Source organism: Triturus cristatus, chromosome 12 (assembly GCF_964204655.1).
Source record: "Triturus cristatus chromosome 12, aTriCri1.1, whole genome shotgun sequence".
NCBI lineage: Eukaryota > Metazoa > Chordata > Amphibia > Caudata > Salamandridae > Triturus > Triturus cristatus.
In genome coordinates, this window is record NC_140595.1 from 224,606,785 (window position 1) to 224,633,037 (window position 26,253).

The 26,253-nt window shown below is 49.2% G+C and overlaps 1 protein-coding gene across 4 annotated transcripts in view; it reads right to left on the reverse strand.

Annotated features, from left to right (window-relative positions):
• WDR59 (WD repeat domain 59) overlaps positions 1–26,253 on the reverse strand; it is a 766,237-nt gene that overhangs the window by 535,794 nt on the left and 204,190 nt on the right. For all 4 annotated transcript variants that reach the window (XM_085636815.1, XM_085636817.1, XM_085636814.1 and 1 more), the window contains exon 8: positions 20,057–20,173. In XM_085636815.1, the coding sequence (XP_085492941.1) occupies positions 20,057–20,173 (117 nt within the window). The remainder of the gene's footprint in view (positions 1–20,056; positions 20,174–26,253) is intronic.

Genomic DNA, 26,253 nt, shown 5'->3' on the forward strand with positions numbered 1-26,253 from the left:
AGCGCCATAAAACACATGGCCAGAAAACAAAACGCCGGGTACCAATGGGCTTTCAGTGGAATTTTACGTGGCCTACGCCGATGCTCTGGTGCCCTGCTTGGTGGCGCTCTACAACAGGGCGAGACACGAGGGCGCCCTCCCTGCCTCTACGCGTGAAGCCCTCATAGTTCCCCTTCTCAAACCGGGCAAACCTACTTGGGATCGTTCCTCGTACAGGCCCTTCGCGATGCTTAACCTAGATTATAAGATCTTAAGCCGAATACTGGCCAGTCGTTTGATGCCCCATATGACGAAGCTGATCCATAAGGATCAAGCCGAATTTATACCATCTCGAAATACCGTGATGAATGTTTGCAGACTCATGCGTATTTTGGGGTCCGACACCTATGATAAGGAAGAGGCCTGCATTTTTGCGGTCGATAGTGAAAAGGCCTTTGATAGTCTGGAGTGGCCCTACCTTTTTAATGTTTCGCGGGAATTTGGCTTAGGAGAACATTTTATACGGTGGACGACGTTGCTGTACAGCGCTTCTACTGCCAGGGTGAGAACAGGGGGCCTGGTTGTAAGAAAGTGGGTTTCTGTTGCAGTAACCCCCCCCCCCCCCCTTTTTTTGCCTAATAGCTAATGCACTTTTCCTTGTTGTGCCCTGGGCTCCTGCCAATCAGGTGCCCAGGGCCTGTGTTCCTTCCCTAAAAACTGTCTAACAGCCAAAACCCAAATTGGCAAACCCTGGCCACATGTCAGCCCCTAGTAAATGGTACCCTAGGTACACAGGGCCTTGTGACCAGGAAGGCCTCTAAGGGCTGCAGCACTCATTGTGCCATCCTTAGAGGGAGGCCCTGTACCCTAACACACACACACACTGCTCTTGCAGGCTGAGTGTCTGGATACAAGACAAAACAGAGAGTCGACATGGCACACATCCCTGTGTGCCATGCCCACAACCTACACTGCCCTGGCATACATCAGCCACCCCTCTAGCTGGGTGCCCTATGCCAGTGGTGTGGGCACAGAGGCAGGAGCCCTGTGCCCCTACAGTACCCAGGTCCATTCCTGGGTCCTGTAAGTGCAGTGCTGCCATCTAAGAGTATATGGTGCTGGGAGCTTGTCAAACACAAACTCCACAGCACCATAATGGCAGCACTGAAGACTGAGAAGTTTGGTATCAAACTGCTCTGCACATTAAATCCACACTGATGCCAGTGTGGGATTTAATGTACCAAGCACCACAGAGGGCATCTTAGAGAGGCCCCCTGAAACCTAAACCTACAATCCACTTCTGTTCTGAGGCTGCCTAGTCTGCCACACAGCAGACATGTTGCTGGACCCCTGGGTAGGAGAGCCCCTGCACATCCTGGGCGAGGTACTAAATCTCCTCCCCAAGGATGGGCAGGGGGAAGCTTCAAAGGCATGCCGCCTCTGTGAGCTTCCCCAGGCCACTGCAACCCCCCACTCTGGTGGGAAGCTTGGCCAGAAACCCCAAATAAGGACAGGGGATGTGCCAGCCTGCCAACCCCACCCCTCAGGTGGGGGAGGCGAGGTGAAGCACATCTCCGGGCTCTCGTCATCTTGAAGATGGGAAGCCCTGCCCAATCAGGACTAGGCTCCTGCCCCCCTCCCACAGGAGAGAGGCAGGATAGGGGGTGTACCCACCCCAGGACAGGGACCCATTGGCCCCTGCCCTTCACCTACCTGTAACGCCCCTAAATCTAGTATTTAGGGGCACCCTGAACCTTCCTTCCCCAGATTCCAAAAAACAAAGAAGAGCAAGAAGAAAGAAGACCTGCCCTGCAGCTGCTAAGAAGAGGAAGACACCAACTGCTTTGGCCCCAGCCCTACCGGCCTGTCGACCCTCGAACCTGCTCCTGCTCCAACCCGGCATCTCTTGTGGCCAGCAATCTCACAAACCCCGGAGGACCTGGCTACCTTTTGGCTCTAAGCCCCTGGGACTCCCATGAGTAGAGGCTCTACTCAAAACCTACTTCTAATCCCTGGCAGCAGCCCGGAACCGCAAACCCAGCACACTCTGCACCAGCCAAGCCTGGCCAGTGCCGGAGTGAACAAAGACGACCCCACGGCGACTGTGACCGCGAGTCGGGCACCCAAGGACCTCCCTCGACACTCCTGAAGAAGCCTGCAGCCTCAGAACAAGGTGCCTCCCTACCACGATCAACAAAGGGTAAGATTTCCCAACACCAAAAGGCACCCCTGCACGCGGCGCCACGCAGCCCCCTGTGCCCAATCCCGGGGTACCTACCTATCCTCCAACTACCCAACTTACCTCTCAAAGTGGTGGTGGCACCTAAAGAATCCTCGTCCCCGAGCTTGCAGTCTTTTTCTAAACCGGAGATTTCCCATTGAAACCAACTGAGCGCCCGAAGGCTCAAAAGCACCCTGCACCCAGCCGCCCGAGTGGCCATGGCAGTGCAACCTCTACACCTACCTACTTCCCCACTTGTCCTGAGTAAGTGACCAGGAGCCCAGCTCCCACAGCCGCGTGGCTTGCTAGTCAGCAGCCACCAACCAAGGCCCCCCTATCCCTCATAGGATAACATTGGGCCTAACTCTCTCTGCACCCGGCCGCCCTAGAGTCGCTGAGGGTGAACAAACTGTACCTACCTGACCCTGGGGGACCTGAGTCTCTGCCCAGAACCTCAACTCTGCCAGTCGAGTACTTACCTTTAAACCAATAACTCTATTTTCTTCATAGGGTAACATTGACTGGCTTTTTCCTGAAATTTCTTCTAAGTGTGGACTTTTCAAATCTTAAAATATTCACCAAAAATCAGCCGAGTAACGAAAATATTCACCTGCTCTTAGGTGAGCACCCAGTGCTGGATCTTGGTGCCCAGCACTGACTCTGAAAAATACTTACAACTGTACTTACCAATAACCCACTTTTCTCCCATAGGAAACCATTGACTGTTTTTCTGTGAAATTTCTTCTGTCAATTTCTGCAATCTTTAAATATTCTTTAAAATTCGTATAATATCTGAAAACGTAATTACTTACCTGTTTTGGATAAAGGTCCCAGTACTGAGTCTAGGTACCCAGTACTGGATTACAAAAGTAACGAGAATATACTATACCTGTAACTTGAATTTTCTGCCATAGGGAATCATTGACTGTTTTCTATGAAATATTTTTTAAGTGACAACTTTTAAAATAGCAAAATATTGTCTAAAAATCATCACAGTAATTAAGTCGACTTTTATCACTTGATTCCAAGTACTGACCCAGGACTGAATCTAGGATCCAGTCCTGGAATTCCAAAAGTAATCCTAAAAGTAATCTGTGGCAAATAACATGAAACTTCCATTGAACTCAATGCATTATTGTGTTTAAAATAGTGTTGCCTATTGCAACCACTTGTAACTGTTTACAAAAGTCAATTGCATATTGCAAAAGTATTTATATAAAGCATCTCATTCTGAGAAAGTATATTTTAAATCCAATTGTTGGTTCTAAAATAAAACAAGCATATATTTTTTATATATAAACCATTGGCCTAGAGTTCAGTTATTGAGTGTGTGAGACCATTTGCTGACTGAGTGTGTACAACAAATGCTTTACACTGTCCTCTGATACTGCCTTACTGCTCGACCAAGCTACCACTTTAGAGAGTAAGGTTATATCTAACTTTAGCCTCTGCCAAGCCTCTGGGGACTGTGGACTCTGTAAACCCTGTACCTATTTGGGAACAGTATATACAGAGCCACTTTCTCACACTGGTTTCTGCTGCCTGTACAGTGGCTAGGGGGACGAGGCAGGGATGCCCGTTGTCCCCTTTATTGTTCGCTCTGGTGATGGAGCCCATGGCTGCACACGCCAGGACAGGACAGTACTACTCTGGGCTCTTGGTGGAGGGGCAAATGCAGCATATAGTGTTGTATGCAGAAGATCTTCTCATGTTCCTGCCGGACTCTGAGGGCGCTCTTCGAGGAGCGAGGGACTTGTTGGGGACCTTGGGAGGTTGACAGGACTCCGTGTGAACTCGACCAAGTCGTGTTTGTTTCCCATCAGGTCGGACATGTTAGATCAACAGAGGGTAGGGGACGTTGCATGGGAATGTCGTTTAACATACTTGGGGACTCAGATTTATCATGCTCATGACAACCTTTTAGAGTGCAATGTGGGGCGGGCGGTGCGCAGCGCAAAGGCCTGTTTTGATTTTTGGGGGACTCTTACTCTATCCATTGCAGGTAGGGTTGCCTTGGTGAAGATGGTCATACTGGCCAGATTTCTCTACTACTTTGGGACGCTCCCCCTTTGGATCCCAGGTAAGCTCTTTGCCCAGCTTAATACTTTGATTACGGGATTTCTGTGGGGGGATGGAAGGCGGAGGGTCGCCCTGACCACTATGCAGCGACCCAGGGCTGAGGGAGGCCTTGCGTTGCCAGACCTAGAGGCCTATCATGCCGCGCAGCTCCAACGGTTTACGAAATGGGCAGCGGGCCATATTAGACGCCCTGAGGACATGGGGGGTGTCGGATTCGAGTTGGCATTTTTTGTCCTGTGTGCTGCTGCGGGTACCGCTGAGGAATGACTTGCTGCCACCAGATTTACGCCTGGCCAGGAGAACACACGTTAAGACTCCTTATGCGCCCGAGATCCCGCTGAGGATGTGTGAGGTGTTGCCTCACAGGGGTGATTGGAGCCAATTGCTGGCCTGGGAGGAGGCGGGAGTTACCGCAGTAGGTGACCTATACGAGGATGGCAACCTCCTCCCTTTTAATGATCTCAGGGAACGACATGGCCTTCCGCGGGGAGACTTTCTCCTACATTCGGCCCTGACAGCAGCTATCAGAAAGCACTGGCGAAAGGGATTGTCCGAGCCGGACACGTCTCTCGCCTGTCAATATACAGTGATGGCGGCGGGAACTTTCAAAGCGGTAACTTGCCTCTACAGGCGGATCACTCAGGATGTGCGTCTCCCTTGACGGCGTTGCGGCTCAAGTGGGAAATGGATCTGGGGAGCCCATTGCGGAAAAACCCTGGGAGGAGATTGTTAAAAGGGCGTGGAAAAGCTCTCGAAATACGTGCTTTCAGCTCATCCAATTCTATGTCTTAGATAGGGCCTACCTCACACCCGGCAAAATGAATGAATATTTTGGGGTGTTCACCACTTGTCCTCGTTGTAGTCAAGAAGGGGCGAGCTTTCTCCATATGTTCTGGGACTGTCCACGGTTGGGAGACTACTGGCGAGGGGCGACGACTGTTTTGGCGACTGTGACGGAGAGGGAGGTAGCCATGACACCAGGGGTTTCCTTGTTACACTGGTTTCCACACACCGCCAAGACAAACATTACCAGCAAGTTTATTGATATGGGGCTGGTCCTGGCCAAGAGAGAACTTACTTCCCACTGGAAGGCGAGACAGGGACCTACTCTAGCGCGCTGGAATAGGGAACTGCTGAAATGGGCAGAAAGTGAAGGGAACTATAGATTATGTATGAACCGACGTAGTGGGAACGACAAGACATTGGAAATGGCTTGAGCATGGGTGGCGCTTCTGGAACTGTCCAAACACCCAATTGTGGACGACGAGAATGCGCTTGATGAGGGGGAGGATGTACGGGCCCTCTGAGCGGCACCCCCGCCTGCGGAAGTAAAGAGCATGATGGGACCAATGAGAGCCTGATGGGGACTTTCCCTCTGGTGTTTCTGATCCGATACAGGCTGCGACCTGTGAAGTGGGGACTCTATTAGGTGGTACGGGAACTCTGATTGACTCCATGAGCATTTTAGTGGCCGGCGGCATACTTGGGTGGGTGGGTGGGGGGTCTTTGTTGGGGTGTTTAGGGAATGGGGGGGTTGAGGTTCGGGAGCTCTTTATGTTGATTCACAATATTGGACTGGACCACGCATGAAGACGGATAGACCTGTATCTTGGGCTATGTGTGGGGGGATGGAGGAGAGTCAGTACTGTGCTCCTGAGCTTCCTGGTAGAGCGCTTTTGAGTGCAGTCCATCTTGGGAAGTCACTAAGACTGCTACTGTATACAATTGTAATGCATACTGATTTCCCATCTAGTTCATCATGGTGCCCGCAGGGCTGTATGTATGCTTGTTGAAAATCAATAAAAGTCTGTTAAAAAAAAAAAATGAAATACTAGCAGCATATGGAACGAAAAAAATCAAACATATCCCCTATAACATTATATCTGGTATTTACAGGGTTTAGAAACTGCATTATTATAGTAGAGTGGTTATTAACCTTTGATCCGCAGACCCATTGGGGTCCACAAAACTAATTCACAGGGTCTGCGACTGCTTTGAAAATTAAATTACATATTAGCAGATCACTCCAATGAATATACACAAAAAAGCAAAACTGAAAACTTTAAAATGCTCTGTAATTGTGAAGGAATTTGAATTAGCAAAGTAAAAATTAATTAATCATAATCTTGATTCATAGGAGCAACGCAACAACAGCAAATAGAATCTTGTATGACCGACTGGTATCCTTAATTGAAGCAGCACTGGTATGCACCCACAAAAAGAGAGCAGGCACTGGATTCAAAAAAGACAAACTGATATGTTGGAGTCTAGCATTACGCTTCAACTTTTAGAAATAAAACTACCCATTGACAAAGCTCCACTCTTCCTCATGCATTTAAAGTTTTGATTGTTGGATTTCTTTGTTTGCGATTTGAATAAATTATTTAATAATTCCTGCATTGGTTTGATTTAGAATTGTTTCTGTATACCATTTTCATGTTCAATTCAGAGGAATTGCTTAGATGAAGATCCTAGACTGCCAGTAATGATTCAGTTGTGGTACACAATGTCCTGGACTATGTCTGGTAAAAGATGCTACTTGTGGACAGCAAGATAACGCCAGCTCCAACTGTCGTCTCACACATTCAGAGACCCCACTAAATCCGTGATCCATGTGCTTTGGCGGTTTGCCCAAGACCACATTCTCAACTCTTTCAGACAAAGGAGGTGAGAACCTACTCCCCCTTGTTCGTTGACGTACTGCATCGCTGTTGTCTTGTACATCAAGATCTGGATGGACAAACCTTGGATAGAGGGGCGAATTACCTTGATCGCCAGACGAATCGTCCACAGTTCTAACTGGGTGATATGAAGAGCGTGTTCTTCAGGAGACCAGAGGCCTCTAATTGCCAGATCCTCCAGGTGAGCTTCCCACCCCAAGGTGGAGGCTTCTACCATAGTTATAGTTGGAGTGGGAGAGCAGACCATCCCCGAAACTCCGGTTTAGCCCGATTCCCCCACCCAACCTCTCCCGCTGCAGTGCTGGGGGAGATTATAATGGAATTCAACAGGCCTCGTCTGTACTGTAGCCACTGCTGCAAAGGCATCACTGCAGGGCTCCCATGTGCCAAAGTGCAAGTGTGACCAGGAAAATGCAGGAAGCCAGCAGACACAGGAATCACAGTAATTTCAGAACAGGAATCTGTGCAAGCTGTTGGAAGGATCGCACCTTCTCCTGAATACAAGCAATTCTCTGCGGTGGAAGAAAGGTGTGACGAAGATTGGTGCCAAGCACTGACTTCATGAACTGGAGATGTTGTGAGGCCTCAGGTAGGACATGGACTATGGATAAATGCTGATGGCCTGACACCACTTTGAGTGGTCTGGCTTTGATCAACCTGTAATCAAGATATGGGAACATTGGAATGTCTGACATTCTAATATGGGCCGCAATCTCTGCCACCACTTTCATGAAGACTCGCAGTACCGATATCAATCCGAATGAGAGCACAGCAAACTGGTAGTGCACAGAACCCACAATAAAGCGCTAATGCTTCCAATGTGACTGCAGGATTGGGATATGGAAATACAGAATATGGAAATAATCACCGCCCAATGCACGTAAGTTTATAGAAGCAGCCCGGAGGGAGATGCCTGTAAGGATGACTCCACGGGCAGTGAGGGGTACCTATAGCAGGGTGGTGTGTAGTTGTGATTGGATGGCGCGAACTGAATACATTGGTCTGGTGTTATTTACTATAGAGAATGGATGCAGCAATTGCCTTCCCGGATGTACCTTAATACTGTAATACATACCTTGATGAAAGCTGTGAGTGGCTCTGATACTATTGCAATGTAACTTGTTGATGATATGCTTTGTTGTATGTTGTCATGGATTTATAAAATGACAAAGGTTTTTTAAAAACGTTTTTAGGAGCAGAGTCCAATCCACAAACATTGTGGATCCTGTTCCTATATTCTACTATCTCAAACAGTATCTGTGCTTCCCTGAGTAATCTCTTTTGTGGTGCAACTTCGGGTCTCGGCGCCTGAGGTGGTGGCACCATCGGTGGAGACGAGGCAAGGACGTGTAGCAGGTGGATGCAGCCTATTGCATCTGAGCACCTGATCAAAGGACGAACGAGCCAGTGTCATTTTAGATACAATAGAACCAAACTATGTTGGAGCCTAGGGAATAAATATTGGGAAGTCGTACTGTGCCGTGGGGCCCGAGGGAGTGCTGACTGGTGAAGATCGAATACATGGCATTGATTAATGTCATGGGTTCAAGGCTGGCGCCCGGAACTCAGGAATGGTGGGTGTTGGCAATTTCTGATGGGAAGGCCCAGCACCGAAGGGTCTGGGAAGGATGGAGGTGGCTCTAGGGCTGGGTCCAGTGGAGTCAACAAAGTGATGTTGCTTGGAGTGGTATTAACTGGCTCCTTGACAACCAGCTCCAATGTGACAATGGTGATGAGGAGCGAGGCATGGATTGACGTCAATCGTATTTCTGATCTCTGGCCCAATAGATGAAGAGCTTCACCTTACACTCTTTAATGGCCATTGGATGAAGGCACCTACAAGAGTCACTGGACCATCATGATATGAACCTTGGCACCAGAGACAGATTGAAAAGGGAACCATAATGGACATCCATCCCTCGCAACCCCTACAGGCCTTAAAGCATGATCTCTTAGGCGAAGACATGGCACTGCAAAGGTAACATTTTTTACTGCGAAAACTCAATACTCTCAGAGACAGGGAGCTTCAATCTGTGTTCAATGCATGGAAAAAAGGGAACTGACATTGTTACTCCAGCCTAGGTGTTATATGGTTTTTGTGATGTTGTCTGACACCACTTCTGATGTCAATATCAAGTCAGCACCCCCTATGGGGGATGTGAGACCTTTGAAGTTTCTGGATCCAGTCAGACTATTCTGCAGTTGAGGAATCTGCAGGTAGACAGAGTATTCAACAGGAAGATTGTTATTGCAGGTAAGTATCTTTTTATTTTTTAACCTTTTGACTTCTGTGGTCCCCCACTGAATCATTACTGGAAGCAAGGGTTCCTCATCTAAGCAATTTCTGATTGAACCTTAAAATAATATACAAAAATACAGAAACAAGAATACATCAAATAAATACAGAAATTATAGAATAATATATGTAAATCACAAACAAAAAAATAGGCAAAGATCAAAACTTTAATTTTAAGGGGATGTTTGCACTAAAGGAAACTCATCTGGATGCTTTTCCAGATGCAGAGGTATTATCAGTTAATGAACGGAAAACGTTCAACATGATCCATTGGGATTACTTAGGGGAGGTTATGCGTAGGATGGCACTGGGCGAGAGGTGGTGCATGAGCTTGAATGGGCCAGTGCATATGTGAAATATTTAAAATATACAGGGGAATGAAACAGGGCTTGCTGGCTATTGATCCAAATGCTAGCATAATGATGTCTGAGGGGCGAGGAAAGGCATCTGCCTGTAGGAAGGAAAACATCTCTCTCCATACACAGATGATAACCAGCTGTATTTGCGAGACGACAGAACAGGATACAGTGGACAGTCACAGTTCTGGGCTATAAGGGAGGGGTATCCGAGCTATGCATGAATTGGAGATAGATGTGCGCCTTCCGGTGGCGGCAACCTACAAGGCGCAGCGGCCGGTCATAGGCACAGCTGGTAAATGCTAGGAGCCTAGGGTGTTTTGTTACCTGGGAGTCAGAGTTTACCACACAAATGAGGACATCAGGGAGGGTAACCTTGGGAGTGCCTTAAGAGCCCTGAGGGGAAGTGTAGCATTTTGGCATCCTCTGTAACCATAAAGGTAAGAATAGCACAGGTGAAGATGATAGTCATGTCACAGGTACTATAATACTTTGCTAACCTCTAGGTTTGGATCCAACAGAGCTGGTTCCACTCCATCAACAAACTACTCCTGGAGTTGATATGGGACGGAAGGCAAAATAGAGTGGCGTTGAGCATACTGCAGAAACCACCATATGAGGGTGGCCTAGTGGAACCAAACTGCAACCTATATTACCTTGCGGCATAGTTGAAGTGGCTGGCCCATTTGCTGGCTGGGCAGAAAGGTTGGACTCTGGGATGGACACAGGGAGGGAGCCCGCATAGTGCTGCTCCTGGGGACGAGGATACGCACCCGGAAGAAGCCGCGGCTGCTGACTATGGCTCTCAGGTACCCAGAAACAGTGCCATCAAACGATCGGCGGGTGCACATTGTACGCTTCGGCTATACCACTGTTGGGAATACCCACTACTAGAGGGGGCTTCTTCACTGCTCAGCAGGCAGAGTGGATGGTGTCAGAGCAGAGGGCGCTGGAGGACTGCTATGCAGACCGTGCCCTTCACTGGCTTAAGAACTTAGCGGAGGAATACAACTTCCCAGACGCGCAGTTTCTGGTTTACAGGGCACAGACACGAGCAGTGCGCCAAATTTATGGGAGCCTTGACCCAGCCTCCAACACACAACTGCTTACAAACATTATTCAAACAGCCACCACCTCATTTCTTAGTTATATAGGACAATGATTGCCATGACCCTGGATGGGTTGCCAGGAGCACGGGCCCAACGGGAGACCATAATAGGCAGACAATTTGTGGGGAAGGAACGGGAGTGGATGCTGGAGTACACCCACAGGAGTCTACAGGAACACACGCTTTAAACATACACAATTTAGCTACTTGCACACCACCTACCTCATATTCCACCGCCAAAATGTTATGCACCCCACACCACGAACATGAGTTGCCCCAGATGCAACTTGACTTTGCCCACATGGTCTTGAACTGCCCAGTATTGAATTGCCCAGTAATTACAAGCTTCTAGGGACTGGTGATGACCGACTTGAAGGGAACGCTGTATCCGTGGGCTTACTCACTGTGAAGATCTGTCTCCGTGGTCTATTTACGAGGCAGGCAATTAAGAAGGCTGAAAGATTCCTGGACCTAGCACTAGGCTTAGCCTATAGGGACACTGCCAGGCACTGGAAGTCGCCAGATGGCCCACCACATAGTGGAAGACAGATGTAGACAGAACTGCGACAGGAGGATTACAGAGGGACGTGCAGGAAACCCCTGACGAATCAGTGGCAAGAAGTGGTAGCCAGCTTCACTGATATAGGGGAGAATAGGCCTTGATGGCAATGATCTCTGGGGGAGGATGCTCACAGGCATACTGACCATGGGAAGGCTAACTTCAAGAAGAGCCATCACAAGGGGACCCAAAAAGAAGAGATTGGGGCTAAACTCGCCTGCTCCCTCTCGGCGGCTGCATTGCCCACCTTGTAACACTCATGAGGGACAGATATCCCATGGTTAGGACTCGCTTGAGAAAGTTGTTGGGTTTGTTTATGCTGCACGACCTGAGAGTCACTGTTGCAATTGAAGACAGTGACATACGGTGGAACTGTACTATTGAAGAATGTCATGTTGAGAAACAGCAGAATAAAGTTGTATGTTCATGAAAAATGCACAATAAAAATATTAATAATGAAAATCCTTTTAAGGGAAGACTGGATATTTGTCAATATGTAGTTTTATTTCTAAAACACAGAGATAGGACTAGCTGGTATAGTAAGAAGCTATTCCTCATATAATTTGGATTACTATGTTCGGTGCAGATTACGTTTATATTATAACATCATGAAAATTAATCCATTTCTTTTTACAGGATACATGCTATGCGCTGCTCTAATATTTGGCACAGCAAACAAATGATGGACGGAATGCTGACAATGCAAACATTCTCCCCCAGTCAAAAGATCTGGGTTAAATCCATTGTTCTTTTGCCCACTACGCCACCCCAATTTGGACGCAGCCATATGCAAATCAGTCTTGACCCTGTGCCTCATGGGGACAGTCCAGACCGAACTGCTAGGCCAGGTCCTCCCTGGACCGGAAACAAGCATCCTGGGACCGGTTTCAGGGTATGTCACCCTTCTTCAGCCAGGCTAGCTTGAATCCAGTGGCACAGTAATATTTGGCAGGCAAGTGCAATACTTAAACAGTAAAATATAATGTGTTTTGCAACGAAGCACACAGCACAAAATTACACAACTACTTATAGAAGCAACATCTTACATAGCAACATCAGTTCTAAATTTGCTGCAACAAAGGATGAACAAAAAAGCTCACTATAGCAGAGCAATTCACCAATTCTTCATGCCTTATGAAATCCTAGACTAATGTGCACAGACAAATTGCCATCATTCAACGTATTTGGCAATATAATTATAAAATGTCTGTCCTGTGTGCTGATCCAAGATAAGACTGACACTCTCAGTCAAGACAATAGCAAATAAAAAGAGCTGACCCATTGCCTCACTGTATGAATACTTTCCTATGGGCTGGCCCAACATCTCATAATACCCCAATAAATCAAAGCCCCATTCTGTAAGTAAAGTTACTATTAATATAATCTAATTTATTTTAGATTAGATTAGCCCGACAATACAACTACAGCTGTCAACAGGCAAGATGCAAAAACTGGCATCCAATGTATTACTGGATTCCCAGCAAAAGCAGCAAGTTGTTAATTAACATAAGGATTCAAACATGCTTACAGGGAATAAACTGTCCGTGCACATGGTACAGAGCAGGGTGAAGGCACACCAAAATAGGTCAGTTCCATTATGAAACACACAGAACTCATTTGTTTCAAAGCCTGCCGCAAGAGGAGAGCACTTGGAATATATGCCTCTTATTTTTCTCAAATGGAACACTTCAGTTGGCCTGTGGTAAACCTTGAATGACTTAATTTGGGAGTTATTATTTAGCTGCTGAGTTACTCTCTGGGGTTGGAGTCAGAAGTCATTAAAATTGCCACCTCCCTGGATGTCCTGGTAATACCTGCATGTGCTACTGATTGTTGGACCTGTGAGCCCAGGGTGCCGGTACATGGATCTTCGAGGGCCATAGTGGTCCCCCAGTGTTACCGGGCCTTCCTGCTGGAGTTAGCGCACGAGATCCCCTTAGCTGGACACCTGGGCCAGGACAAAACCTTTGCACGGTTAGTCCCCTATTTTTATTGGCCCAGGATGAGGGTTGCCTCAGACGCCTTTTGCAAGACCTGCAAGTCTTGTCAGGCTAGTGGCAAGACTGGGACAAAGTTGAAAGTCCCGTTGGAACCGCTCCCCGTGGTCGGGACCCCTTTTGAGAGGGTCGGTATCGATATTGTTGGGCCATTGGACCCTCCGACCGCAGCGGGACACTGGTTTATCTTGGTTTTGGTGGACCACGCCACAAGGTACCCAGAGGCTATTCCTCTGAGGACCATCACTGCACCGGTGGTGGCGCGGGCACTGTTGGGAATTTTTACCCGAGTGGGATTCCCGAAGGTCGTGGTGTCGGACAGAGGCACCAATTTCATGTCGGCCTATATGCAGGCCATGTGGAAGGAGTGTGGAGTGACCTACCGGTTCTCCACCCCTTACCACCCCCAGACTAACGGACTTGTAGAGCGCTTCAATAAGACATTGAAGGGGATGATCCGAAGCCTTCCCGAAGGCTTGAGGCGTAAGTGGGACGTCCTCCTCCCCTGCTTGTTATTCTCCTATCGGGAGGTACCGCAGAAGGGAGTCGGGTTCAGCCCGTTTGAATTGCTCTATGGCCATCCCGTTAGGGGTCCCCACAGTTTAGTGAAAGAGGGGTGGGAGAAGGCTTCGCAGAAGCTTCCCCGTGACATTGTCAGCTACATGCTGGCGTTCCGCAGCCAGATGGCCAAGCTGTGGAAGGCAGCCACAGAGAACCTGGAGGCTAGCCAGACCGTGATGAAGGAGTGGTATGACCGCAACGCTCGGACGGTCGAGTTGGAGGTTGGACAGAAGGTGTGGGTTATGGAACCTGGGGAGCTGTGTGCCCTCCAGGACCGGTGGACTGGCCCGTTCGACATTGTGGAGCGGCGAGGCCAGACCACATACGTTGTGGATGTAAAAACCGCCCGTCAGCCCCTCAGGGTGCTCCACGTCAACCGCCTGAAGCCGCACCATGAGCGATCGGAGCTTGCTCTCCTTATGGTGACGGATGGGAGCGAAGAGGAAGTGAGTGAAGCTCTTCCTGACCTTCTTGCGGTACAAGAGAAGGATGGTTCGGTGGAAGGTGTAGTCCTCTCCCCATCCTTGACCCCAGAGCAGCAGAGGGACTGTCGCCATGTCCTGGGACAGTTCGCCTCGTTCTCCCTCACGCCTGGAATCACTCATTGGTGTACCCATGATGTGGACAAAGGGGATAGCCCCCGGGTAAAGAACAAGTCTTACCGGCTTTCTGACCGAGTGAAGGATAGCATCCAGCGTGAGGTGGCAAAGATGCTGGAGCTGGGGGTGATAGAACCTTTCAGCAGCCCGTGGGCTAGTCCAGTGGTGTTGGTGCCAAAAGCGGCCCCACCGGGTACGACGCCAGAACTTCGGTTCTGTGTGGACTACCGGGGGTTGAACTCTGTCACGAAGACAGATGCTCACCCCATCCCACGTGCAGATGAGCTGGTGGACCGGCTGGGAGCAGCCCGGTACCTCAGCACCATTGACCTGACATCCGGATATTGGCAGATTGCCATGGCTGACGGAGCACGGGAGAAGACAGCGTTCTCCACCCCAGAGGGCCACTACCAATTTCGAGTGATGCCCTTTGGGCTCAAAAATGCTCCGGCCACATTCCAGCGGTTAGTGAATCAGGTACTATCTGGCCTGGAGTCCTTCTCAGCAGCCTACTTGGATGACATAGCTGTCTTCAGTAGCAGCTGGGAGGACCATCTGCAACACCTCCAGGAGGTATTGCAGGCGCTGCAACGCGCTGGCTTAACCATTAAAGCCAGCAAGTGCCAGATTGGACAGGGATCTGTCGTGTACCTGGGACACCTGGTGGGCGGAGGTAAGGTGCAACCCCTCCAGGCCAAAATTGAAACCATCTTGGCTTGGGAGCCCCCCAAGACCCAAACAGAGGTCCGAGCTTTCCTCGGCCTCACTGGGTATTACCGCCGGTTCGTCAAGGGATATGGTACCATCGTGACCCCCTTGACGGAGTTGACCTCAAAGAAACAACCTCGCAAGGTCATATGGACAGCTGCATGCCAAGAAGCCTTTGATACGCTGAAAAATGCGATGTGTACAGCTCCAGTACTAGCAACACCCGATTTCAGCAAGGAATTTATTGTACAGACCGACGCCTCAGAGCACGGCATAGGTGCGGTGCTCTCGCAACTCAACACCGAGGGCCAGGACCAACCTGTGGCCTTCACATCTCGAAGACTCCTCCCTCGGGAACGGCGATGGAGCACCATTGAGAGAGAAGCCTTTGCGGTGGTATGGGCTCTGAAGAAGTTGAGGCCATACCTCTTTGGCACTCACTTCCTTATCCAGACCGACCACCGCCCCCTTCGCTGGCTCATGCAGATGAGAGGCGAAAACCCCAAGTTGTTGAGGTGGTCCATTTCCCTACAGGGGACCACCCAATGCTGACGGTCTCTCCAGGTTTTTCCGTCTTAGTGAAGAGAACTCCCTAGAGGTTGGGTAGCTCTCCCCTCTTTCGGCTGGGGGGGGACGCATGTTGGACCTGTCAGCCCTAGGGTGGTCTCCCCTTCTATTTTTGTATCGTGCCTAATTTTTTCCACCCTCATTTTTATGTTGGACTAGGTCTCCGGGCGCCTTTTCATTGCCAATCAGTGTTAAGGTGCAGGTGCTCCCTTCTCCCAAGATGGCTGCCACAGACCCCTGCTACTGCAGGGTGGTCGTTTTTCATAGTAGCACCCTAGCTGCCAGGAGCTGGCTGGGACCCACAACAATGTTGCGACACCAGCCCGCCTTTTTGTCCCATAGGTAGAGTGGGGAAGCTCCTGGAATATGCTGGAACCTTCTAGAAGGGAGGTGGGGTTTTACTTTTGCCGCCTTGGCTAGAGGTCACCTGACCTAGGGCTACTTAAGAGTGGGAGGGAAACTTTTGTGGTGAGTTGGCCATTGGGGTGAAGCAGAGCTGGAAGAATCCACCAGGAGTGTAGGCGGTAGGGCCTAGCCAGGGACTTATGCCTCTGAGAGTGACAGGATTTAGGTACTGCCTCTTAAGTGAGTGAGGTGCCCTGTGAATCCCACTGATCTTGCCCAGTAGTAGGAGGACCCAGAGACTCTCTGCCAACCTGACTAGGAAGGACCTAGTCGCCCTCTCCATCCCTACCCCTGTAACAGAACCCCTTAAGGGCGCCAGATACATCTGCGCCAAAAGACTTCATCTGTCAACTGAGAACTGAAACCTAACTTTAAGAACTGAGACTGCATGACAAGAGCGAGCTGTAAGCCTTGAATGCCAGAGCTGAGACTGCGTGTCCAAGCTACCCTATTGAACAAAATACTAAGCCGATTGCCAAGTCACCGGGGATCGACCAGGTACTAGCGCTGTGACCCCCGCGCTCCCTGCCCTGGTCTGGGACCCCCGGCAGCGTGCTCCGCTGAGCACTTTACCCCCATCCTTAATTTGAGCCCCCCCCCTGCGACGACGAAGCTAGCGCGCTCACCGCCGCGGCCTGGAGGAGTGCCCTGCTGTGTCGCGAGGCCCAGGTGAAGTCCGGGGCCCCGTCGCTGCCGTCGCAGCCATGTGAGGAGGTGCGCAAGGTCGGGGCCGAGTTCCCCCAACGTCGTGAGGACGGACGCCTGCTGACGCCGAGACGGAGGTAAGCCCGGAGGCCGAGATCCCCCCTGGTGCGCCCCCTGCTGGTCTGGAAACCACACCGCACTTGGCCCGGGTTGTCCCCTCCGTGGGAGTCCCCTCCGTGGGAGTCCCCTCCCCTGCCTGCGCGACGGAGAGACCCCGCCGAGGGATCCTGTCCGTGTCCCCCCTTCTGTAATACTGAGCGCGGTGCTCTGTGAACTGCACCGGAGCCTAGGGACCCGCTCCTCAAGTCCGGTCACCCTCCCCACTGGAAGCCGCCCAAAGAACTGACTGACATTACCCTCGTGTGGCACTTCACGCCACCGACCCTGCTTCCCCAGCCGGAGAGACCGGGACTGCGAGTAGCGCACTGTGTTATATGCTCTGCTCGAAAGTAAATTACATGCCAAGGAATGCGTGTAGCGCACTGTGTTATATGCTCTGCTCGAAAGTAAATTACATGCCAAGGAATGCGAGTAGCGCACTGAGTTATATGCTCTGCTCGAAAGTAAATTACATGCCAAGGAATGCGAGTAGCGCACTGTGTTATATGCTCTGCTCGAAAGTAAATTACATGCCAAGGAATGCGAGTAGCGCACTGTGTTATATGCTCTGCTCGAAAGTAAATTACATGTCAAGGAATGCGAGTAGCGCACGGTGTTATATGCTCTGCTCGAAGGTAATGATATGCAACTGATTACGAGTAACGTGTTGTGATAACTGTTCTACGCAAAAGTTTCCACATGCAACTGATTGCGCGTAGCGCTGTGTTTTATATGCCTTGCTTCACAGTACTAGGGGCCAGTGGTCACGAGGAGCGCTCAGTTCGACAGGCGCCATGTTGATGAACCCAATGTTTCCCCTTACAAGTATTACGCTGTGGTAGACGGCCTGTTCAGGGACAGACTTTACATAAGCGCGCACAGCGCTAGAATCTCCTGCATTTAACCAGCGGGCGTGGGTACATGAACGAGGTTAGGCACTGCATAGATATCACCCAGAGTGTCGCATGTACTGAACGATGGTATTATGATTCATGTATTACCTTGTTATTTCCTGAACTGCAACTGACCAGCTATACTTGGATAAACTTGAAGTATTTGCATAATTTAAACGGTGTGGCGTCCCTTATTGTGTGTGACTCTAGTCCATGAGAAGCGTGTGGTGTATGGTTGCTTAACACATAGCCCTCTGGTTGCCCGACCGGCTCGCGCCACGTTACCGCCCTTAGGGCCTGGTGACCCCAGGTTCCTACACTGATACACAGGGGGTCGGCTAGAAGCACCTACAGTGTGCTCCCAGGATAGGATTCTCCTGTAGCAGCACCACCCCCGAGTCCTGTTGGGGGATATAATGGGCCACCACCCCGCTTTTTAATCTTTTTGGCCCGGCCATTATTTCAGGACAGGAAAGGATGTTCAACGGGGCAGAGTGTACATCAGGTTTCACCATCGAACTGCACATGTAATATGGAGGTAAAGAAGGTGCCTTGGATTGTGACCTGATTCTTCGTGTTGTGTTGGTCTAGTGAGTGAACTTCAGATTTACTAAAACATGGAACAAACATCCCCAAATGGTCCCTCCTCCCCACATTTCCTGTGCGTGAGTTTAGAACTAGCCACTTCCCCAACTTCGGAAAGGTCAATCGCACACCCATTACCCCTTACTTCGCGCAGACGTCATTGTAAGTTTCATCCATCGCTGGCTCCTCGCTGATCACTGGATCTCTTCCTGCAGAAGGCTCAATGCCTCCGGTACGGGAGGGGTGTCCTACTGTCACCCACCTCCGTCACCCACCTCCATCCCCCACCCCCTCGTACGGGTCCTCTTTTGTGAGCTACCCAGTTCAACCCCTATCCGGCCAGTTTCAGTGTTCAATGATTCTAAGGAGCCCTCTATCTGTCGATGTGTTTTCCGCATGGATTGTTTGCGCGTGCCGGCTCACCCTCTGCCCCTCACATGGAAATTGCTGCAGTTTGTTAGCGATGGTTGCAGTGGCAGCTTGTAGCAGTAGAGTTCCCTTTTTCTGAAGGCCAGTCCAATGCCGCCTCAGGGAGGGGGGGGGGGGTTGGGGCAGGTTGTCACAGACGTGTTCTAAGAAAGATCATATGTTTCTATTATCCAGTATGGCTGGGAAAAGGAGCATGTCGGAAGGTTCTTTTTGCAGAGTTTCCTTTGTTCATTTCCTTTTTAGGTCTTGCCTGCACAGCGCATGTGCCGTGCTGCAAGATGTATTGCTTACAGTTCATTGGCCTTACAACCTGTCCACAGCATACCATTAGTTGCTTTCATTGTCACTCTCATTTGCAATCTTTCAACTGCTTAGCTCCCCGTACACTTTCCTTCCTTTCTTCTGTTAGCTCCTCCCTGTAGCATGGACAAAGTAGATTTGTTCTTCCTTGTATTTTTGCAACGCACTATTTCTTTTGTTATTTCATAAGCATTTCAATATTATTCCTGGATGTGCATTGTGATTTCCTACTTTTAATACATTTTATGGCTTCTTATTTATGTTGCTTTCACCTTTCTGCCGTCTCTATTGATGCTTTAGTTACACCCACAGCTGTATTTCTCTAAGCCACTCGACTGTGTCACTATACGCCACTCCATACAATACCACTCTACACCACCCTACGCCACTCCACGCACTCCACTCTACTCCAATACAAGACACTCCACACCATGCTACCCCATTCTACTCCACTCTACTCAACACCACTCCCCTCCACACTCTAACCTGTGACACACCACTCTACCCCATTCTTTGCCATTCTATTCTATGCGCCAATCTACTCTAATCCACTTTATGCCAAAGCCGCTCTACACCAGTCCACTCTATACCAATATAATCTACAAAACGCCATTCTATGCAACTCTACTCTACGCTACTCTCCTCTATACCACTAACTTTTAGTCATGCTGAGGAGCAGCCATGCTGCTACACAACATTGCTAAAAGACATTGGCAAAGTCAATAAAGCTCACATTGGTGATCCCTATTGGCTTTACGAAAGCTTTTTTCTCTCATGTGGTGTCCATCATTGCGTGCCTTGGTGAACAATGTGCTGTTTTCGCATAAGCCCTTTACCAATGTTGCTAATGTCGAGAAAATGGACATCAATTTAATATAACGGTAGCAAACAATACAATATAACACTCCTTCCTCAGGCAGTAGCCTTACCTTGACAGAGTTATCCTGGCTTGATGTGGCCAAGATATGTTCATTTTCGGGGTGCCAATCCAATCCATGGATTTTGGATAAGTGGGCTGCAATGTATTCCACAGCAGTGCTGGGTTTCTGTAAAAGAAAGCAGATTTATGACTGACACCAAACCATTCAATCAAAGCCGAAAAGAAAAGACTAAACCAATGCCTTTGCCTCACAAATGTTGCTTTGTGTACTCTATTTCAGACAACACAGCTATACTGTTCTCAGAGTCGACAAGAGTCACAAGATTCATCAAGCTTAGTTTTCCATATGTTGCCACTATTGGGCAGATTTTAGGGCAACAAAGAATTACACAAAAAAAAGTCATTACTTTCTGCTATTGAGTGCCATGACCAGAACAATCACTTGTCACACCATCCTACATTTTTACCAAAAAAGTCAATCCTCTCTAAAAACTCCTCCAACATTGTATAAGAAGGCTGATAAAGGGTACAAGCGCACACTTTGAAGTGAGTTTATTTCATGGTGAAACTATTCATACTGGAAAAAAATCCTTTACTCTACCTACTCTCTCAGATGCTTTTTGCCATTTTTAATACATGAACTTGGCAGCATTTGAGTCACATCAATACTCCAGCTTCTATGCACTAAATGTTTAAGTGTCCCAGTCGGTACGGTGTCTAGGATAGATGGTGCAGTGCTTTGTAAACAGGTGAGGGGAGTCTTTGAAAATTAATTAAATCAGCAGTGACAATATAACTCCATCTTTGGGAAGTTAAATGTTACTTACTCTGCAAGCATCTATTGGTGGCATGTAGTGCACACTCCTGGCATCTAGTGTTGGGCCCGTATGTGTGCAAGTTTTCTTTCGAGTCACGAAGTACTGACTCCTCCTCTTGCTGGTAATGCGCATGGTCATCTGACATTGTCAGATTGTTTTCCCGCACTGCGGGTGACGATGGAATATGAAGCACAGCGATATATATGGCGAGATGTCCATGCATACGAGGAAAAAAGATAGTAAGAGATACTGCAACAGCCACAGGAGCCCAGGGAGGAGGGTCGGCACATGTGAATCTACAGCACTGCATGCCATACACTTACAGAGCAAGTAATATTTTTTCGTTCGAGGCATGTGTAGCTGTAGATATACATGCTGTGCATAGACTGTACAGCAGGCATCCCAAAAAGGTGTGTTTAGCCTGTGAGTGTTGCAGAAGATTGAAAGAGTGTACGGAGAACTGTCTGACCCACATTAGCTTGTTGGTGGGCTAGAAAATGCACACAGTAGAGTTTTGTGAAAGTGTGTGCTGTGGACCAGGTAGTTGCTTTGCATATACAAGATATAGGGATGTTCCCCAAGAAGGCCATAGAGGTTCCTTACTTCCAAGCAGTGTGTACCCGGGGATGAGTGGGCAGAGTCCTCTTAGCTTTAGCATAGCATGTCTGGATGCATTTAACTAGCCATCTGGCAAAACCTGACTTGGATAGAGACTTCCATTCGTGGGGATTGAAGAAAGCAACAAAAAGTTTTTGTGTCTTCCTAAATGGCCTAGTTCTGTCAACAGTCATGAGGGCTCATTTTACATCCAAAGTATGGAGAGCCTGTTAAGCCACTGAATCAGGTTGTGGGAAAAATACAGGAAGGTCAATGGACTGATTAAATTGGAAATGAGGAACTACCGTAGGGAGAAATTTGGCATTGGTGAGGAAGACAACCCTATCCCTGTGTACTTGCAAGAAAGGTTCTCCCAGGGTTAATGCCTGAAGCTCACTGAAATGCCCGAGTGAGGTGACATCAACCAGAAATGCCACCTTCCAAGAGAGGAACTGAAGGGGGCAAGAGTGGAGAGGCTCAAATGGAGATTGAGGGATTTGGGTGCCCGGTTTCTCCATGATTCTGTGTGAGAAGGTATGGCTTGTTAGGTAGCCTCTCGTGTGGAACAAGAGAGAGTTTGAGCAGAGTCATGAACCAGGGCTGGTGAACACATGTGGGTGCCACCAGGATGAGAGTGAATGACGTCTGCCGAAGCCTCCAAACCACAAACAGAAGAAGGGGAAGGGGAAGAGGAAGAAAAGCGTAGGCAAATATCCCTGACCAGTTCATCCATAGTGAATTGCTGCTGGACTGTGGGTGTGGGAACCTGAAGGCGAAGTTTGGGCATTTGCCATTTTCTGCTGTTCCGAACAAATCTATCTGTGAGTAACTTTATCTGTGAAAGAGGAGGACTTGCAGATGGAGTTCCCACTCGTGGACTTGATGCCACATCCTGCTGAGATCGTCAGCAAATTAGTTGCCCATCCTCAGAAGGTACTTCACTAACAAATTAATTTTGTGACAGAGAGCCCAATACCAAATGCTCTGGGTTAGCAGAGACAGTTCTGGAGAGCGTGGCCATCCCTGTTCCTGAAGGTACTAAATGGCTGTCATATTGTCTTTCCAGACAAGAACAATCTTGCTCATCAGGTGAGGTAAGAAAGCCTTCAGTGCTAGGTGAACTGATAGAAGTTCCAGGTAGTTGATGTAGAGGCCCTGATATATGGGTTCCCACTGGCCATGGACAGTCAGATCTTGTAAGTGTGCGCCCCAAACTGTAAGGGAGGTGTCAGCTGAAACAATCCTCTGCGGAACTGGGTTTAAGGAAAAGCCGCCCCTGCAACAGATTGTTAGTGTTACACCACTGCAGAGAGAGATAAGTGTGGCAGCCGATCAACACTAGATTGTCCCAATGACCCTCCACCTTGGACCACTGTTGAGCCAAGCATTCCTGCAACTAACACATATGTGTCCTGGGATGTGGAGCTATGGCAATGCAGGAGGTCATCGTGCCTAGGAGGCGCATAACTGTTCTGACAGTGAGCTATTGATTTGGCTGGAAAAGAGAAAGAAGTGCCTGAAAGGACTGGATCCTGGCAGAGTTTGGTTAGGCTAGGCCTACCTCTGAGTTGAGAATAGCCCCTAGGAAGTATTAGATCTGGTGGGGTTAGAGAGGGATTTTGTGGCATTAATGGTAAACTCTAACCAATGAAGAAGGTCTTCTGTGACCGGTGTGTATTTGTGGCACTACTGGCAGGTGGCATTTGTGACCAGCCAGCCATCCACATATGGAAAAACGTGGACGCCCTGCCTGGCAGGTGTGCCACCACAAGGCACTTGGTAAATACCCGAGGCATATTAGTAACACCAAAGGGTAGCCCTTTTAATTGGTAATGTTTTCGCTGACCACAAACCTGAGATGGTGGCGATGGGATGGATGTATTTGTATGCAGAAATAGGCATCCTTCCGGTCAAATGCAGCCATGAAGTTGCCTTGCTGGAGAAGCGGAATGGCATCCTGAAGGGCGGCCATATGGAAGTGCTCCGAGAGGATGTATTTGTTTAGGGGCCCGAGGTTCAGAACGGGTCCGAGGGACCAGTCCTTTTTTGTATATTAGGAAGTACGCTCCCATAATTTCCTGATGGCAGGGGATGGGTTCTATAGCCTCTTTGAGTAGAAATGCTTTGACCTCCTCTCTGAGTAGCCTTTGGTGTTCTGGAGAGTCTGTGTTTGCGAGGTGGAATGGTGGGAGGCATGGAAGTGAGCTCCAGACAATTACCATATTGGCTAATATCCAACACCCATGCTCTAGTCTAAAGTATGATTTACCATGTGGCAAAGAAGACTTGTAGGTGCTCCTAGACAGGTGTTGTGTGGTCGGGTAGAAGTAGAGCCAAGTCAGGGTTTGATGGTAGTTGTAGCTCTTTTAGGGGAGCCGCCTTTGCTCTGCCTTAAGATTGTTGCCCCTGTAGGATGCTCTAGAATGTGCCCTGGGGGAGAATGGCTGGCTCTCGGTGTGCTGGTAGGACATGAAGCCTTCTGGGTAGGTGGTCTTCGAGCCTCCATGGTAAGGTGTGCAGCGAAAAGAGCTGTGGGTAGCAGGTGTTTGAAGTGCCCCCATGGCTATAGCTGTCTTTGAATCTTTAAAAAAATATATTTTGTAGATGGACCAAAGGGATATTGAATGTCAAAAGGCATGGTCAACATGTTCTGCTTAACTTCCGGCTTAAAGCCAGAAATACGGAGTCAGGTGTGTCTGCGTAACAGGACAATAGAATTTAGCCCCCTGGCAGCAGTGTCTGCTGAAGCTAGGATACAGCGGATAGCGGTGTTAGGTATCTGCTAGCCCTCAGAAACTATTTTATGTCCCCTCTTTCTGTGCTCCTCTGGGAGGTATTGGAGTAGCTCCTCCATCTCATCCCAGTGGGCACAATCATATCTTGGAAGAGAGCCGATAGAATTTGCTATACGCCATTAGTTGGCTGATTGCGCGGCCCCCCCTATTCTCTGCTGCATCTATGCATTTACTTTCCCTCTCTGGTGGTGGAGCATCCTCGCTGCCCTGTGAGTTAGCTCGTTTACGAGCAATAGTGACCACTAGAGAGTCGGTGGGAGCTGACCACGAATATATATGGGATCAGTATGGGAAGTCTTATATTTCCTATCCACCCTAGGTGTTATGGCCCTAGCTCGGGCGGGGCTTTAAAAAGGTCAAGAGTGTGACGTTGCATGCCCTGGAGCATAGAGAGGTACTGAGTGGAGCAGGCAGTGGAGGAGAGGGTTTCAAAGAGAAAGTCCTCCTCTAGGGGCTCTGTGTGAAGTTTCACCTTACGGAAGAATGCAGCCTTACTAATGAGTTCCTGATAGGGCGTGGAATCTTCCGGAGCGAAGGGGTAGGCAGGATAAAAGTTTGTGTACCCTGGTCTACATCGTAGGAGTCCCATGGGTCATACTGCGGAGGAGTGTCAAGTGTGTCATCCCTCCATACCCACCCGTGTCAGAGTGAGGAGCCCCCACTGGTGTGATGTCAGAAGGATCCCCTGGAGAAGCAGGCGGAGAGAGCGAAGGCTGAGGAATAGGTCGAGGGTATGGTTGTGCATGGGGTAAGGGGCTGGTCACCTTATCCACATCTTGCATTTTTTTGTTGGAATAAGAACGTCCAAAGCTTCCTCTAAGGACAATTGACTTAGCGGATGGAGCAGCCGGGTCCGAAGGGTGGGCAAGGATCTGGCCCATCAGGGGGTGGATGACCCAATGTGTCTGTCCTGAGTCGAGCTCCTTCTGCAGCTTGTGGAGAACTGGCACGACTGTGCTGGTGTCAGACTTGGAGGACGATGCAGAGGTCTTCAGCTCTGAGGGTACCTTCAGTTTCAGCCCAGAAGTTCTGGTTGCCGCAGAGGCAGATGTGGCCAGCGCCAAGGGTGAGTTCGCTGCCGGTGCCAGAGTAGCCTGCGCCAAAGCAGCCAATCTTGAATGCTTTTCTGGCACCGAACCAGAGCTGGGTGGATTATACGAAGTGCTTTGCTCCGACCATGGCCCGAAGTAAATCGTGGTCCGACGGCTTGTCTCTGGTGCTCCAGAGTGGCCAAGTGCCCCTTGGCAGCCAGCTGCTCAGGTTAAAAGCAGTGTTGAAGGGGAGGGGGTGCCGTACTCACAGATTGCTGGGCTAACAGAAGGTCCTTGATCTTCAGGTCGGAGCCAGACCTTTCTTCAGGGGAGAAAATCTTATCTGCAGCCGGCGATTGTATATGAGGTTACCCCTCAATGTTCTTGAGACCGAAAAGGTCATGATATCATCACCACCCCTAAGTGACCTCTCGAGTCGACGAGCCTGACTGTCAAAAAGATTCTTCTTAGAGCCGCTGGCATCGCAGGTGACCTTTTTTGTGTTCAGACGAGAGACACAGTTTGCAGCCCTGGTGGAGATCGGTCCAAGGATATTTTGTGTGGCAGAGAGGACAATATTGAAAAAGTGTCAATTTATCATGGTCAAGGCATGGTGGAGAGAGGTGACGGAGAGTCAGAAGTAGGTATAGAGGGTGAGGCCCCTGAGGGACCACGATCGACCCAGACCCCACTCAGGAGAAGTAATCAAACATGGACCAGAGACAGAAAGTAAGGGAGACGAGTTCGAAGTACAATACCAATGGCGGGAAGGAAACTGTGTGAATCAAAAAGAGCACTGCGACGGTGTTGACCTGTAGCAGAGGTCCGAACCAGATGGAGGAAAGTAAACAATCTAACAACGGTGTCCATGACCATGCACATTATCACCAAGCGGAGGTGTCAGACCTCATGACTCTAAAGACTTCTTCGAATAAAAACAACTTTCACAATCTGGGTCAGACACTAGATGGCGGGAGTATGCCCAGCATGTGTATCTACAGCCAC